At 40.9% G+C, this 18,801-nt stretch overlaps 1 protein-coding gene across 4 annotated transcripts in view; it reads right to left on the bottom strand.

Moving 5' to 3' along the window:
• Otud3 (OTU deubiquitinase 3) overlaps window positions 1-18,801 on the bottom strand; it is a 29,736-nt gene that overhangs the window by 3,045 nt on the left and 7,890 nt on the right. For 2 of the 4 annotated variants that reach the window (XM_026400820.2, XM_077791201.1), the window contains exons 3-8: window positions 17,929-18,041; window positions 14,100-14,222; window positions 11,020-11,151; window positions 10,266-10,362; window positions 8,753-8,937; window positions 2,816-7,839 (exon numbers count right to left, since the gene is read on the bottom strand). In XM_026400820.2, coding sequence (XP_026256605.1) covers window positions 7,663-7,839; window positions 8,753-8,937; window positions 10,266-10,362; window positions 11,020-11,151; window positions 14,100-14,222; window positions 17,929-18,041 — 827 coding nt within the window. In that variant the 3' untranslated portion in view covers window positions 2,816-7,662. Of the gene's footprint in view, window positions 1-2,815; window positions 7,840-8,752; window positions 8,938-10,265; window positions 10,363-11,019; window positions 11,152-14,099; window positions 14,223-17,928; window positions 18,042-18,801 lie in introns of those variants that run through there. The other 2 variants (XR_003301866.2, XR_013342153.1) reach the window with 2 other exon arrangements.

The raw sequence follows: 18,801 nt of genomic DNA, 5'->3' as shown, positions 1-18,801 counted from the left end.
TAGCAGCAGGGGGTGTGTTGGCGCACTGACTGCTCAGGGAGGTGTGTGGACAGCAGCAGCAGCAGCAGCAGCAGGGGGTCTTGTTAGAAAAACAGCCCTTACTCCAGCCCTGCTGAATCCTTCAATAGGTTAACAAGACCTCCAGGTGCGCAGGTGAAAATCTTAGAAGCCTGGTCACAGATTTACTCTGTATTTGTAAAATGGAACAATGACATTCCCCTGACAGATGGTTGTGGTGAGGTTTAAATAAATGAGTATGTGTGACCGCATATTTATATGCCTAGCACATAAATAAGCATTTGGTCCTATGAATGAATGTTAAAATAACAAGTGATACCGCTGGTTATCGGTGACCTGCTCCCTCTCGTTGAAGTTTGAACATTAGAGAAGCACGCCGAAGCAAGCATATAAGGCAGGGTTTACTTAAAAAGGGGTAACATAGACTTCTCCCAGGAGTGAGAAGGGGGCCCTAGCTGGTTCCTGGTATCCGGAGAAGTGAGGTCTTCTGCCCTTTTATGCATCTTAGGCTTCCTTTGTTCTCCTGCTCTCTTGCCCTTATCTTTCTCCTCCCTGTGACTAGGCCTAGGAAAGGTTGGTGGGGTGGCCCAGTGGTGGGAAACAGGTGGACTGAACAGGGAAGGGCAGGCTGGAGCAGCCCAGGACATATTAATTAACAACTTTACAGCTCCCTGTAAGGAGAGGCAATTCCTGGGGCAGGTTGCCTTAGCAACTGGTTGGAGCAGGGGAGGGTTATCTTGATAGGGTGAAGGAAGGGCTCTGAAGGCCTTTCAATCCCTCGGGGGCGGGACAGTTTCCAACTTCCAGGACTCACTCAAAGTGGCCTCCTTGATCTGACCAGACTCGATTTATCTATCTATACTGTCTGTCTAATTCTGGCTTCACAGGGATAACATTTTATTAAGCACCTAGAGTTTACAGGGCACTGTTCTCAGCGCTTTATGTGTATTAATTCTTCAGATGAATGCGTGGATAAAGAGTAAGGCAAAGGACTACACCAAGGCTGGTGACAGGGCACTGACCTCAATGTTTCATAGCATCTCTCTTCCATTTTGAAGACAGGGTTTGGATTGTTTTTGCTTTTGTTCCTACTTACCCCCCTAACAAAAGCTAGGCATGAAGTGCCCAATTAAATCACTTGCTGAATAAGTGATTAGAAATCACAATGGAATTCCCGAGCTAACTGAAGAGTCTGATTATGATTCCACGGACATGTGTCTGCTTCTCTGAGGTTCTTTGCAATGTTGTAGCTGGAGAACTGAATACTATTAAAGATCATCCTTTCTTTCAATAAGCTTTGTATAAACTACATTTCTGGCATTAGGTTGAGTGTTAGGGATAGAGAAAAATTAGATGGGTTAACTGGCAGGCAGAGAGCAAATATTCTACACTAATTAAAGCTAAGAGTAGAGAATCAGGACCAAAGGGCCTCCCTCCTTCATCCAGTCTCTCTCCCGTCCACCAGTGGCTTGATGTACATCCAGTCAACTCCTCCCAGCCATACCATCAGTAGCTCTCCATTATCCACTGCTTTTCTGCCTTCATTCCTTCATGCAATACTTCCCTCAACCTAAAAAGCTTCCCCTGTCCATGAATGCACCTCAAATTCCACCTTTCCCAGCTGGAGCAGAATTCAGTCTCCTCTGAAGGCCAGCTCATGTTTTGGGACCTTTACTAGTGCTGCTTACCCATTATTTGGGTTCTTGTGTGGTGGCAGTAGGCAGTCCTGGGTCCAAATCCTGCTTCTGCTACCACCTGTGATCTTGGTCCATTTATTTACTCTTTCATGTGTAAAATACAGAAAGAGTATCAGCCCTGTGGGGTGGTTTTAAGCTTCCTATGAGACAATGTATTCAGAGTGCCTGGTGCGTTACTAACACTCCATCCATGCCCAATCACCTGTCCTTTTGCCTCCCCTGCAGCATCATCGCACCACAGATGCTAAATAAGTATCTGTTCAGTTGAATCCATGGGCTCATGACAACCGGAACTATTTTAGGGAACTGATGCCACACACTAATGCTATATGATTCATGCAAACAGTCTGTTGGTTCACTACCATCTGAGTGCTCATTTATCTTAAATGGGCCTTATGTTTTAAAATATTAATCTTCAGTGTCCTTGAGCTGACAGCCCACAGACAGATAAAACTGGCTGGAGAGACCTCACAGCTACCTGTAACGTCCCCAGGTCAGAAAGCACACAAGACCTATTCCATACACCAAGAAAGCAACCAGGCTGAACTAAGCACACCTGGTCTTTAGAACTCACTCAGCAAGCATGGTATTAATCTTCCAGTAGCAAAAAGGGACATGGGAAGCATGTGAACAAGTAAGTCCCCAGTCTTCCTCCAAAATTTGTACCCTTAATAAACTATCTTAACTACATGGACGTTCCCACTCCAGGGTTTTGCTTATGATGGTCCTTAGGTACAAAATGCTCTATTCTGCATCCTCTCTCCCCTTTCACTCCTGGTCCCAATGCCACCTCCTATAAGAGCCTTCCTTGATGTCCTGATGGCTGTGTTCACAATCACCTTCTCAGCCTTCCATTAGGGCATGTGTTCTCTCCGGTCACAGTCACATGTTCCTTTTGCCCCCTGGACTGGAAGCTTTTTGAGGACGGGCCCATGTCTGTGTCACTACCCAGAAATATTAGCTATATATAGCAGAGGGTCATCAATGTTGCATGGATTCCTGAATGTTTAGATGGGTGACTAAATTGAACTAAATCTGAGTAACCAAGTCCTTCTATAGGAAGGTTTTTAGCAAAGAAAAGAAAGAGCTAAAACTTTGTTTTTAAACTAGAATTTATTGGTATACAAAACTCCATTTCATAGATAAGTGGCACATCTTTGCAGCTTCTATTGCACCAAGTAGTAAAGATTAAAAACAAAAAAGGAAACATTTGGTTTTGAAAACACTGCAAATAGCCAAGTACAGTACTTTGGTAAATAAAAAATAAAATGGTTCAGATGAACACAATCTGTGAAAAGAAAAGGCCTAGGGGAAATGAACTATGGACATCGATAGTGGTCACATTTCTCATCCCCAAGCTCCAGAGATAAGGCAGACTTGCTAAGTCTATGGATTATGACCCCATGGAGGTCTTAAGTATCTCCAGACCGAAGCTAGAACAAGTATAGTGCAATTAGGAAAAAGAGAAGGCCCATCCCCACAGACTCCTTGCCCTCAGTCCTAGGGGTCTGACGCACACCAGCACTCTGACACCAGGAAGGGGAACACGTGGGTGCTGAGTCTAGCTCCTGGCTCTCTTCCCCCTTTCTCTGAGCTTAGTGCTAGTGAAAGATGCTGGAATGGTAGCCACCATGGAAAACAAGCCCCAAGAATGGAAAGACACCAGTACAGCTCAAGTTTCAGTCGAAAGACTTGCCAGGGAATCAAACCACGAACAAAGGTCTGTGACTACGCGCCAATGATTGTCATGGACGGCTGGCAACAAGGACCTGCTAGATAACATGCAAAGGATCAGAGCCAGACCCCAAGGGTTTCCTCCAGTGATCAGGACCTTCTGTGACAACCGGCACAGCGAGCAGAAGCACTGTGGATCACAGGTGTGCTCATGGAAATCATGCTGCACATTGGCACCAGCCCCTCCCTGGGTAACTCTGAGAAGATATTCAACACTTCACTTGAGCTACAAAGTAGTCATAATGAGGAGGGTTAAACAGAGATTCTAGAAAAAATCACTTGGAAGAAATCATTAAGAGCCTGAGGTTTTGAGAGCATGTTTTACCTGGGACAGAAGAGGGTCAGGCCATCCACAAGGCACAGCTCTTTCCTGTGGTCCAGCCTCCGTGGACAGCAAGTCACACACTGTCCACACACCGGGCCACAGAGGTTTAGTATCATCTCCACTTGTGAGAAATGATCAGTTTGACTTTTTCTAACATGTAGTGGCAGATTTATTAAAACTTAAGTGCATGCATCTAGATCTTCAATTCAAGGATGTCAGTGGGAAAACAAAATCTGCTTCACAGTTAGGGAAACACATCTTTGTAAAAAGTGCCATTATTAAGTCAGCTCTGAACAAATGCCAGAAAGCTGTTTCAGCACACCTGACGTGCAAGCGGAGATGAGCAAAACCGTGAGTAATGACAATGGCAGGAATGCTGCATCTGACCCTGCATCTACAGGTGCGATACAGACTTGAGGTAAAGAGGTGAAGAGCTATGTGTCTACGTGACATGGGAGTCAGGGAGGGCACGGAGGTGACACACTCAATCAAGAAGCTCCACTCTCTTCCTGCCACAAAGAGCCTTCTCTCCAGTCAGGGTGACTTTTAGTCAGTTCTGACTAGGGATTCAAGTTTCCTCCCATCAACTGAATATTTGGGTTGAACATTTCACAGAGGTAAACTCAAGGGTGTTCCATGTTGACCCAGTAAAACCCGGGCACACTCTAAAGAGTTTCTCACAATGCAAGAAACTGCACATTGACTACAGGGACTCACTACAAGTGTGATCCACTACCAAAGTCCATCTGAAATGACCACATGACATGTGAGCAACTCTCTCTCTCTCCCCACCTTTACATGGCCCTCCTCCCCAGCCCGCCATCATAGGTCACATTGTCAAGCTCCCCAGGGAAGCAGAGCAGGGCACTGTCTATGACCTACATGAAGGTTCACTCTGAGCCCAGCTCCAACTGCCCATTAAGGGAGACACACATTGCACAGTCCTCTCCATCAAAATGAAATTGGAAATGTCTTCAGAGCTTATTTAAAAAACAAACAAACAAACTATAAATGACTTCAACTAACATTTAAGATTCTTCTTTCTGCCACAATTCCTCAACCATGCTTTACTCCTGAAGGTGTATATTCTTATTATTGAAAAATTAAATATACATATACATTCTATCTTTCTAATGTCTCCCAGTAACAATTATATTATTTATAAGCTGTGGTCTATGTTGTTTTAATACATCTAACTCCCTAGTTAAAAGCTGTTGTAATAAATTTTTTTTTCTTATTTTGATGTTTTAAAAAAAATCCATAAAACCTTTATATACAGTCTATAAGGCCAGAAAGCAGCTATGAAATGCTGCTCTACCCTCTTCTCCTGGCCCTCCACAGGCTACTGAGACCTAACCTTGTGTAGTATAATCTTTACCAGCTGAGTTGCACCCCAGAGGTTGAGACAGATTCAGTCCCCAGTACTGAGTTCCATAACTGTGCTGGGTTGACCAGCACAGTTGCTGTCATTAGTTGGATTGCTGACAATCATCACCTCAAGACTGAACGTATGGCCTCCACTCTGGCTGCCAATGAAGTAACGATCGAGTGCCCAACAAGGCAACTAAGCCTGAGGATTCTATCCACTTCTCACTCCAAGGAGACCAAGGCAGTGGTCTAAATTCCAACCTTCAGCTAGAAGATACCTTTGAAGCTGGGTGCCATACCCCCATTTCCAATAATTAACACACTAAGCACAGACCAATTATAACTGAAAAGCTGTACAATGGTAACAAAAGAAAATTACTAAAGTCATTTGATTAGTTTTTAAAACCACTGCTATTGTGCTCCAGAACTGCTGAAGCCTATTATCAGAATTAGGTAATTTATAAACAAATATTCCTAATATTCTTTAATAAAACATTCAGCAGCCTCTAAAACTCTGTAGGGCCCAAGGCCACCTTCATTAACCAAGTCAATGAAGCAATCCAACTAATCACAACAACGGTCACCCACAGGTATTTTTCTACTTTAATTCTGAGCTTCTGATAAAGCTGATCCTTTTGAGAGGATCTGGTCTCTGCACTCACACAGTACAGAGCAGATAGGAAAGAATGTTCTTTCAGAAAAGCTCAGCCAGCCAGGAATCTGCCCAGAGGTGAAAGCCAAGAGAACAATTTGTCCTCAAACACCAGATCCCACCCCCTAAGAAAAGGCAACAGAGAGCCTTCCTAGTTGGAACTGAGTGCCAGTACTCGGGAGTCTTAAACTCAGGACTGTGATGAGCAAAGAAAAGGTGCTGTATAGTCTTTAAATCTGCACAATATTGCAATGTACTGAACCCAGGAAGAAGCCCAAACCACAATGTCCTGGGAGCAACTCCAAGAGACTTCCGATGATATTGTAGATATTCCAACTACAAAAAGTCCCCAAATCAAACAAACAAAAATTAAAAGGCATCAATGAAACTAAGAAAGCAAAAAGCCTACTGACAGGGACAATTCCACAGGGCCAGGGTCCACTCTGATAGTGACAGTTCTCACACTTTAAAACTACTTACGGTTTCCACTCTGCCTCTAGGTTCTCATAATTTTGAGATCTGAGGGTTGCAGCCGACAACAAAGAATTGACTTTTTGACTCAGCATATATTATTTGCCCATGTACTAGGCTCCCAGAAGGCAAAGACTCCCACCCGCCTCACACATGACCATTTTAGAGTTCTCATCCACCTAGCCCAGTTCTGGGAATGGGATCTGTCCCCTGATGGAATGTTTCAGAACTGTGAGTCACTTGAAGGTCTGAGCCCAGAGAAGCACTCCACCTTGCTGGTTTACCCTACAGGCACAACTAATGCTGCCCCATTCAAATCCCACACTGGGCTTAAGTAACAAAAAATAAACGCCATATTTTATGGAATTTCATTGCCACAATACTAAGAAAATTTTGCAACCTATAAGGTCAAGTTATCATTTTTTTCTCTAAAGGCATCTTTCTAAGTCTATAATACTAGGGAAAAAATAGTTGTTCAAACAGTGAACATAAAAAAAACCTTAGATATTCATCCAAACTTCTGCTATAGAAGCAAATCATTCTTTAGATTCTTCCTAGACAGAAACCTAGGAGTTTCCTGATTGTTCTACAACTATGGCATCTGCTCTATGACTATGGATGATCTGAACTGCAGAACTCTCTCACAGCAGTAACACACCATCTTCCCAACTGTTAAAAAAACAAACACCAAGACTCAACAACACGACTGATCTCCCAGGAAAGCTTAGGCCTCACTCTCCACCAAGCAGGTACCCACACTATGGCTGACCACAAATGGGCCCATAGCACCTGCCATCTGCAATGACGTCAGTCAGGAAGGAGAGGTGAGCTGTGCAGTCCCCCCACCCCCTGACTCTGTAGGCCACTTCCTTGTATCACATTACTCTGGGAAAACACTTTCTGAATTGTTGAGTAAATCAGATAGGGAAAAAATTCAATCTAAATATGTTCCTGAGTTGGAGATCATTTATAAACCACTCTACATGTTGATATCTGTTTGAAAATGAAAGAGAAACTAAGGAAATCTGTTATTCTGAATTTCTAACAGTTAAACTACTTCATGAACAATCACAGCAAAACTTACCCTAAGTAATAAAGGAAGATCCCAGGGTCACTGAACTCTTTTTTTCAGGGCAAATAAAGCCACAAAGGTTTTTCCTGACCTAACTATCCACTCTTAAAACTCAGTATTTTAAGTGTGTATTACAGAATATGAATGGCTTCACTGCACCTTTATAAAACAAAACACAGCACTGACAGAACTTTGAACAAAAGAGGCAGCTTGAAGGAAACTAATTCAGCGTGTGACCAAACAGGCTTTGTTGGTTGCCTCCTTGGAAGGCCTGTGTGCGGCGCTCCATGGTCCTTCTGCTTCCTACAGCTCCTAAGAGGCAGAGTCAGATGTTCAGAGCAGCGAAGGTCTTCACCAAAGTGACCTGTGTGTTCACATCTGCTTCACTCCTGTTGTTGTCCCTGTGGCCACTCCTGTTCTGCAGGGCTTTGTGACGATGCCTCTCCTCCTGTCGCTTCTTCTTCTCCAGCCGTTGCTGTTCCCTGCGTTGTTTGTTTGTGACCTGAAAGAGAAGGCCACTGACGCACAGCTGACTCAAGCTGCCACCTGCTGCAAGAGATGCTGGGCTCACAAATGTCCAAGGCTCTGACTACTTCAGCAAGGAGAGAGGACACCACCCGCATGCCAGAGCAGCTCATTTTCCATTATGTTAAAATGTACATCCCCTCACTGAACTAGCAAACAAAATCAACTCCTTCCTCCTCATAAACCAATTCCAGATGACCTAAAGAGACATTACCCCTATCCAGCAACAGACAATAATCAAGGGGCCAGACGACACCTTTCTCCATAATTTAAGACCCAGATCACTGTAATGAAATCCTCAGAAGCTTATGGCCACTCTGCCTCTGCCTTTTCACATTAGGTGGCATTTAGAGCTCAGAACTTCATGGTAAGTTTTTAAAATGAATCCCAATTTCAGCATAATGAACACTGTCACATCTACTTGTAGGGGTGGGGAGGGAGATGTACACCCTTTCTGGGAAGCACCTGACAATTTACCAAAAGCCTTCAAAAGATTCCAATATACATGCCCTTAAACCTGCTAACTCATCTCCTAACTCTATGCAAGAAAATAGTATGCAACACAAACACACAACACTGTTCACTGCAGATGTGAAAAGTACGGAATAAGGTGGAGGGAGCCCACGTGTGCAATGACGCTGCATGGGCAAAGGCAACTACCCATTTGCACAGGACAGCTCAGCACATATGTCCTAATCGTCACAGCACACACCAAACAAGACAAGGCCTCATTCTGCTTCTAGACATATCTTTATGTATCCCCCAGATTTCCACAATAACTGTTTTATAAATTAAGAGAAAAATACATACTAAAATGAAATGCAAGTTCCCACCACTGCTACAGATTTTCAGCAGCCCACCATCTGCCCTTCTGACTACCTCCCTCATACCTTTGGGAGCTGGTTTTTGTTTGCTTTGTTTTCTTCACTAGGGCTGGTCCGGGCTTTGTTGTTTTCAGTCCTATCTTCATTTAAACCCTGATTTCCAAAGATTCTGGCACCACTGCCACCCTCCTCCCATAAAGGGCCACACTGCTTCGGCGCTTGGTCACCAGGCTCAAGGCTCTCCTCTGCATCTTCCAAAAAAAAGGTATTAATTAAACTGAGAACCTTACAGAGTTACATAATGCAAATGCTATGGTAAAGGACTCCAACATCACCCGAGTCCCCAGATAATTGTTATTTAGGAAGCAAATTTCTTTGAAACAAAACTCTAATACCAAGTCAACAGAGTGGGAAAAATGGGGACAAAATGATGGGTAAATTAGACAGATTTAAAAATAACATGCTAGTCCTAAGGCTTATGGTTAGCTTCCCACAGCACAGTGCTTTGTTTCCTTGGATAAAATGTTTAACATGAATTTTTAGGGAGAAATCATTCATTTGTACTCAAAATTCAGAAGGAGGGAAAAAAAAAAACAAAACAGGATCTAAAGCTGGGTTGTCCAATACAGCAGTCACCAGCCACATGTGGCTATTAAAACTGAAAATCAATTAAATTAAATACCACTTCAAATGCATCTCCCAACCTCACTCTCCAGATGTCAAGAACACATCACACTGAATGAGGCTTTCAACTACAAAGATCAAGTTACTCACAGCTTCTGAAGAAGCACAGCAAACATATCAAGTGGATACTTAAATACTCAGACACATGAAGAACTATAATGCCAGGCACAGGAAGTACCTGGCATTGATAACTATCAAAAGAGTATTTATTGGGGCTGGGGATGTGGCTCAAGCAGTAGCATGCTTGCCTGGCATGCATGGGGCGCTGGGTTCGATCCTCAGCAGCACATAAAAATAAAATAAAGATGTTGTGTGTCCACCGAAAACTAAAAAATAAATATTAAAAAAATTCTCTCTTAAAAAAAAAGAGTATTTATTGATACCATTTTAATAACCCAAGAAATTATTAAGATTTTACATCTTCTTTCCTCTGAGTCACAAGATTAAACCCAGTTCAAATTTTTAAAACAATTTTGAATTATCACAGTTAAAAAATGTTAGTTCTCTTAATATTTCCATTGCAAAAATATTTCTCTCTTCTTCAGTTACCATTTCAGTTTGATAAGATCTTATTTTCAGAAGGACACTCTGCCGCCCTCAAGACTGGGTTAGGCTGATTTCCTGTGCATTCTCCCAGCATCCTGCACTGCACCCCACTATGTACTATTAGCCAATCTACCTGCCTCTCTACCACCCTCTCTCTACCTCTAAACTTTTCCTGATGCAGGGTCAGGACCCAGTAAAAAATGCCCGCATACAGAAGGCACTCAGTAAATACCTGCTGAATGAATAAATGACAGGACAAGTACCACCTGTGAATTGATTAAAAATGAGTATTTGGAAAATCACCAATACAATCACTTTGAAGGCTTATAAATATCATTTGTGGACTTACTGTTTCTTTTTCCCTGGTTCATCTGAAGCATGGCAATTATTGCAGATTCAATATTATAATTTTCAGCTTCCAGGTTCTGGACTATTAAGTCAAAATCCTAGCCAAGAAACAAAGAAATGCTTCAAGACTGGATCTACTTTTCTACCTAGCTCTACTTCAATAATTTGATAAACACAAAGATGTAACAGTGAGAATGGACAAAAGGTTTCAAGAATTTTCCATTTACAATTCCCAAATAAGGTTGGTCACTTGACAATGCATTTTATTATTACAAATGAATTCCCTTTATAAAACTGCACTTTTAATAGTGCAAACACCAGTCAGAAAAAATTAAACCCACTCATTAAGATTTTGAGTAGTGCCGGGTACAGTTGCACACACCTGTAATCCCAGCAGCTCAGGAGGCTAAGGCAGGAGGATCACAAATTCAAAGCCAGCCTCCGCAATGGTGAGGCGCTAAGCAACTCAGTGAGACCCTGTCTCTAAGTAAAATACAAAATAGGGCTAAGGGTGTGGCTCAGTGGTCGAGTGGCCCTGAATTCAATCCCCAATACCCCCAAAAAAGATTCTGAGTAAGTACTAGGTCAAGTCTGGCAAACAAGAGGGAAATGAATAAACAGCTCTCATTAGGTCAGACCACCAATCTCCTGGACTGTCTAGCCCTCATGCTGGCATGCTCGAGTGATGCCACAAGACCAGCAGATACACTAGGCACACTGTTTAGAAAGCCCTACTGCATGACAGGAATACTAACTGAACATCCAGTTGCATTGCAAACTTTCTGGACGGCATCTTCTACTTCATCTCTCAGGTCGTCCTCAAAGTCAACTCCCTTTGTCTTGGTCTTTTCTCTTTTATTTGACTCATCTTCATGAAGCATCTGAAACTAAAGAAAGCACAAAGCATAAACTCTTGCAAATCTCGTTCAGAATCTCCAACACAGAAAGATACTCTAATCTCAAAACATTCAAACATAGGGGAGAAAACTCTGGAAACAACTTTAAGAGAACAATAAGTATACTAAATTCTATCCACACACCGAGATTCCAGGCCACCATAGTGAACAAAAGAAAGGCCCAAGAGACAAGAACCACTCAGCAGAGACAAAGTCAGAACTTCTACAGTTTCTAGATGCTGACGTTTGGCCACTTCTGCTGACCACAACAGCATATTTGCCTCTACTCATTTCCAGAGCTGTGAACTGAACCTCGGGACACAGTCCTCTACACAGACCCATGCTAGTCTTGAAGAAATATACACACAACCCTCATCTGGTTCCCAGGTCCTCTCTGATCATCGGTGAGCTCTGGGGTACACAGCAGAGCATGACTCCTCACTTCCAGTGTATACCATGACATTCAGGGAACCTGACAACTGGAATTCTAAAGCAACAAAGAGTAATTCACTTAGAGTTCAAGAGGCCTTTGTGACCAGATCCTAAATCAGAAAAGCTATAATCATCCCTGTGAGGACTCCAGCAACTTCTCCTTCTGCTTCCCATTAACACAGGAATGGAAATGGACAAAGGTATTTCTATTTTTTGCATGTAAAAGTTGAAGTGGAGTCCAGCAATGGACAGTATCTTCCTTAGAATGTTATTACAAAATAACCTATTATAAAATTATACATTAACAGTCTAACACTGAGTATCAAGAGTCTTGGAACCAGTAGTTTCACAACTTTGTAATTTAGCCAAAGGAAATGTCAAATACAGGATTTACATAAAAGTACTCATAACAACATTACTTAGAGTGGTGAATAACCAGAAGCAAGGTAAAGGTATAAGTACAATTAACCACTAGAAATCCATAGAATGCTATCTTCATTCCCATTAAATTGAGGAACACAATCAGGATTTCACTACCACCATTTATTATTTAACATTTTAGCAATAAGAGCCAATGCAATTAGCCAAGACAAACAAAAGTATAAAATGAGGAAAAAGAAATCACTCTTTGTAGATAATTCTGTACCTAGGAAAAAAATAAGAGAATTAACAAAAGACAAACATCAACAGAATATCCTAGTACAAACAAAAAGAATTCTAATTCTGGCAAATCATGTATTAGATGAGAATCTAAGTCTCTAGAATACATAAGAATATATAAAGAATTTTTACAAAAAGACAGCCCAATTAAAAATAAGCAAAGGACTTGAGCAGATATTTTTCCAAAGATTCAAACTACCAAAAAGCATATGAAAAAATATCCAACATCATTAGTCATTATGAAACTGCAAATCAAAACCACCAGAAACTAGGGTGACTACTTTCCATTAAGAAAAAGAAAAGAGGGGCTGGGGTTGTGGCTCAGCAGTAGAGCACTCGCCTAGCACGTGTGAGGCTCTGGGTTCGATCCTCAGCACCACATAAAAATAAATAAAGAAAAAGAAAAGAAAGGAAGAAGAAAGATAATAAAAATTCGAATGTGGAAAAAGTAGAGCCTTCATATATTGCTGGTGATTATATAAAACAGTACCACCCACTGTGGAAAACAGTTTGGCAACTTTTTTCCTCAAAAGTTAAATTCAGAATTCACCATATAACCCAGTAATTCCACTCCAGTATATCCCAAAAGATTGAAAGCAGGTACTCAAACAAATATATTCACAAATATTCATAGTAGTACTATTTTCAGTAGCCAGAAGGTGAAAAAGACGGGCTTTGTTGATGGGCAATCAAATGTCCATCTTCGGATGAATGGATAAACAAAATGTGATACATCTATATAATGGAATATTTATAAGGCCATTTTAAAAAATATTGACAAATGCTACAACACAGATGAATCCAGAAAGCATTATGCTAGACAAAAAAAAGTCAGACAGGAAGGCCAAAGATGGACGGATTCCATTTGTACTAAATGTCCAGAATAGTTTTGAGACAAGGCAGGCAGGCGGTTGGCTGGATGAAAGGGGAAACAGAGAATGACTACTTCATGCGTACGAGGTTTTCTTTGGGGGTGATAAATGTTTTGGAACTAGACTGAGGAAGTGCTTCTGTACCATTTTGGTGGTTTAAAATGGTTTAAAATGGTTCTACAGACTATTTGGGTATATAATTAGCATTTTGTTATTATAAATGATAACCAGCGAGGAAATATGAAGAGAAAAAAAGACCTTTTCCTTACAATAGAAACACAAAACAGAACAGCTCAGAATAGGAGACTTTCTGATCCCACAAGTTGCCTCTAGGGAAGGGAACAGGATGGGTAAAGCAGAAGGGTGACAGAAGAACTTTCAATATATATCCTATTATATTTTGAATTCTGACCCATGGACAAATATAAACAACTCAAGAAACAAAATTGTTTTAAAAATGATGGCTTCAGAATGTAAGTAACAATATGAGAAAAGGCTTCTGTGATAATGTGTTAATTGAAAAAAGCAGGAACCAAAGTTATATAAATAATAAATCTCAAGCCATCTGTGATACATTAAATGACCAAAAGGAAATCTACCAGAACAGTAACAAAATTCGCAGCCGGTGGCTGATTTGTGTCTGTTTTTTCCTTACCTTTTCTATACTTTCCAATTTTCAGTAAACAGTCATGGATCAATTTTTAAAATACAAAAGTGTTTTTTTAATTTCATAGATTTCATATATACATGAATCATAACTATCAGCTGATGGGGAAACAAAAGGCTAACAAGCAGTTTTATCTCTCTCCCTAACCCAACCTAAAAAGGAAGAAACATTCTAAGAACCAAAGATCCTTAGCACCAACTTTCCACTAAAAAAAAAAAAAAAAAATCCCTGGTTTCAGCTCCAGGGCAGGTGGCTCTGGACCTGCTTCCTGTAGGGTTGAGAATACAAAGGAAATGGGGCTCACTCACATCAGTCTGGAGATGTGCTGGTGCCTCCGAGTTGTCATTGATCCTCCGAACGCTGTCATAGTGTTCTCCGTACCGATAGGCAATGTGCAACTCCCGCACACTGCTTTTGTCTGTACCCCGAATCTGCAGACAAAACAAGGAGCGATGAAAGAGAGGGTCTGGACCGTTCACTCTGAAGACCTACCAGATGCTAACTGGAAATGTGACGGAATATGTCATTACTGATTTCTGAATTATCCTCCTCCCACTCTTATATGCTTTGATGTGCTTAGTTAATATGTAATGATGTGGGAATAAATCCATAAGAAAACACCTTCAAATACCAAGGGCAGGTTATAGATAAGCTGAAGTTTCAGGGGCTTTAGGACCTCAGAACCCCTCAAATGCACAGACCCTTCCAACAGAGAAGATGGGGGTTGATCTAGATTTGTTGAGCTTAAAGCTCAAACAATTTGAGAGGCATCTTTGAGAAACAGAATGCAAAATTCCAATTTTAAAACTGCTAGAACTTTGAGAGGGAGCCATATAAATGGAACCTAACACACTTCATTAGCTTCACCTGTCCTTAAAAGAAAACCTGCATTTTCCATCACCCACAGACATATTATCAGCAACAAACTTGAAATCTTCTGCTTACACCAATTTAAAAACAAAATAATATTTAGTAAAGTAATGTACCACACTGCACAACCCTGGAAGCGGCATTCATAAGGTACTCTGAACAAATGGCACCCCAGTACTACACAAGAAGAATAGGGCTCCCTAAAGGCATACAACAGAGAAGCACTGAGTCTGGTTTGGGCAGATTCCAAAATAAAAACTATTTCCACAGAAACTCTAAAGTAACCCTGACTCTATCCCTTAGGACAGAGTACCTGTCCAAGGAACTCTTTTTGTTAAAACTCCAAACATCAATACCTTCTTCTTTTTGTTACTCCAAGTCACAAGTAGTTCAGATACTACCAAATTATAACAGCATCTGTGGTCCAAAAACAGGAAAAAAAAAAAAAAAAAATCATGGAACAAAGAGGAACCACACAGGTCCAGATGCTGGGACTGTGGAGGTTTTCTCCAGTGGAAGACCTGGGTCTCAAAGGGCAGAGGGTCTACTATATACACAGAAAATGGTAACAGCTCATTTGTCTCCCAGGAAAAGTACTAGGAAAGGGAACACTTCATTAGAATTTTTGAATGACGCAACTCTCTACAGCCCTTAGATACATAACAATATACACATACTACAAATGTAAAAAAAAAAAAACCCACCACTTGTGTAGTCACCAAGTTTGAACCATAGTTTTCATGGATGGATTACAAAGGACTTTCACCCTCCATGCCACACATCCACAGCACAAACTCCATTTCTAAGCAGAAAAGCATACAGGTGTCAGTATCTCCATGCTGTGAGTGTGAGCTGACTCATCATTAATGCAAGAGGTCTTGCCCAGACAGGAGCAACTAACGATTTCAATTCTTAAAAGTTTCATAAGAAGCTTGACTGGAGAGAAGGGACATGGAGAAAATCCAATGGAAATAACACTAATCTATTTTTTTAAATGTATACTTTCATTGTTCAGCAATTCATGAAAGAGAACACTACAGAAATAAGTGTGAAAAAAAATCTAATTATACAGTAGGCTGGAGTTGTGGCTCAGAGGGAGAGCGCCTGTCCAGCATGCACAAGGCATTGGATTAGATCCTCAGCACCACATAAAAATAAAATAAAGGTATTGTGTCCACCTATAACCTAAATATAAATATTTTTTAAAAATCTAACTATATTGAATTATCTTCTATGCTATCTAGGTAATCAAGAAACTTAAAAAAAAAGTTATCAATGCAGGAAAAAATAGGTTATGGTTACTGAGTTGGCACCAAGTATTTTCCTTCAAACTTAGGCTCCAAATGACTTTGATGACTTCTGCTAAACAGTATTAAGTGTAATGATAAAATCTGGAAAAGCAGTAACCAATGTCCTTGGCTCACACATCATCCTTAGAAAGAAAGCGCCCCACTGAAAAGGTGATCACTCCACCTGGAGTCAGTACCTCTAGCAACATGGCCCCAAAGAACATACAGCTACTGTCCCACTGCTGCTCATTAGATCCTTATAAGGTGAAATTCCATGCTAACCCTGGGAGCTATAGCAGAATTTTGTTAGAGGATGCTGTGCTGTACACAAAAGGCTGAATACTTCCATTTATATGGCATTCTGGAAAAACAAAACTGTGAAATTCAGACAAATCACATGGTGGTTACAAGAGGCTGGGCACTGGGTGCAGGTGTCAGTGACTGGAAAGAGCAAGTGGCACCTTGTGGCAGCGGAACTATTTCACAAGTCGATGGAGGAGGCTGAACGACTTGTCAGAACACAGAATTGTTACCTGGAAAGGGCAGGTTTTGCTACATGTAAATCATCTCTCTATAAACCTGACCTTTTTTCCCCTTAAGCAGTACAGGCTATGATTAAGCAATTTACAAGGGAATATACACAGATGCCATATGAAGAAAAGGGTGCTGTAACCTTTCTTATGATAATAATCAACAGGGAAATGTAGGCCTGTGTGTGTATATGTACATATATATGTATATGTATATACATACATACACACACAAATTTGTATTGCATGCAGATGTATTTTAAATGGGTTATAAAAACACCCTGCTATATACCTTCCAATTACATAGGAATGTTTGTTTACAGCTTCTAGGTGTGTGACACTGGTTACTGCTTTTCCAAATTTTGTCATTACACTTAATACTATTTAGCAGAAGTCATCAAAGTCATTTATATTAAAATGTTAACAGCGATCATCTCTAGGCAGTGTGACTCTGGGTGAGTTTTATTTATCTTTATGGACTTTTTTGAACTCTCAAAGTTTCCTACAATTAACATGTTTTAATTTTCTAATTAAAAAAAAGTTAGGGGTTGGGGATATACCTCAGTTGGTAGAGTGCTTGCCTTGCATGCACAAAGCCCTGGGTTCGATCCCCAGCATCAAAAAAATAAGAAAAAGTTAGAAATAAGAAAGTAGTAGGAAAGAGAGAAACACAGAAATCACAGGAACAGTCTTCAGGACCTGAGCTACAAAGTGACAAGAAGCACTCTGAATCTGATAAGAATAAGAAGAGGACGGGAGCCCAAACTTTGATCTTCCATACTCAAGAATGTTTGGTTTGATGGACTATTTGGGAGATGAGGTTAATTTAAGATAGAAAAGGTAAATAAAGGTGAACACCACTTCACAACAGGGGTGGAGGAAAGAAACACTAGTGGCGTAACAACATGTCTGCCCTACCACAGCACACACTTGGCATGTGTTCTAAAACTGTTGTAGAAGAACCACTGAAACCGCTGTGTACAGCTGAGCAGAACAGAAATCGACCTGACATCCTAGACCCTGGTAAGTTCTGCTGAACAAAATACATTGCTAGCAATGGCTATTATGATGAATATTATCTTGTTTCCCTCTACCTTCAAAGCAGATACAAATATGGGAGTGGGCAATTTCAAAACCAGAATCTGTAAGCACTAATCCTTTAAATTCTCACTTGGATATTTTTAAGTATTTCCACATTAAGTTCTCTGTCCCCAAGTTACCCAATTAACTGACTGCCAAATAACGTTTATAGCATTTTAAAAGATTTCTGAATTGTACTCTATTTGTCCACAGCACAGGGGTCAATTCCAATTACCACAAAACTCTTTGTCTTTGATTAGGCTAATTGTCCAAGTTTTTCTGCTTATTCAATGTCACAAGTCAAGCCCCATCTGTTAGAATATCCCCAAAGCTAATTATGTAGATATATTCTTGAACATGTGACCTACCTGCCACAGGGGGGCATTTAGTTGATGAATCACCACATTCAACTGATGATTTCTTGCAAAGGCTACAATTGCATCATTGCCAGCAAAAGTACCAGGCTTTGCCAAACTGGCCACTACATGGAAATAAGAAAGAAAAAGGCAATCTTTATAAAGAAGATATCCAAATGCAAACAAGCTTTGATATTTATTCGGTTCCAAAGAATAAGAAACAAGAGCCCACATCTGCATAGACCACCAGCTTCATCATAGTCTATGAATTCAGCTGGGTGAACAACATGCAGACTAAGGAGCACTAACCATTCAGTAAAAAGTATCCATTCATTTATTCCTTCAATGAACATAAACTGAGTACTTCCAGTAAACACAACATCAACACAGTGATCACAACAGCTTACACTAAGGAATGTTTATTAAGCAGGTGTCAAGCACTGCTCTAATTGTTTCTCACAGATTACCAATTTCAGTCCTTAAGCCTCTGGAAGAAGTATTACTATTATGCATGCCACTCAAGAGATGAGGAAACTGAGGCATAGAATAGTTAGTAACTGTTCAAGGTCACAGGGTCTATACAGGGCAAGCTGGATTTCATAAAGGCAGCATGACACTAAGCCACTCTTGGCTACTCCACCTTTGCTCTCAAAGAGTTCACACCTAGTGGGAGCAAACAACCAGAAGACACGCACTACTGATGCCTAAGTGCTTCAGAAAAGGGACGTGTAATGAAGAATATGCCCTTGCCCAAAGAGGGGTCTGTCCTTTATTCCAGGCTCCTGCAAGACAACCTCTAAACTTCAGAAGCATCTCTGTTATCCACAGTGGCCCCTAGACCATACCTCCATATCCACCACATGACCTTCCTGAAGATATTCAAAG

Source organism: Urocitellus parryii, chromosome 11 (assembly GCF_045843805.1).
Source record: "Urocitellus parryii isolate mUroPar1 chromosome 11, mUroPar1.hap1, whole genome shotgun sequence".
Taxonomy (NCBI): domain Eukaryota; kingdom Metazoa; phylum Chordata; class Mammalia; order Rodentia; family Sciuridae; genus Urocitellus; species Urocitellus parryii.
This window is presented reverse-complemented; position numbering and strand designations above follow the sequence as displayed.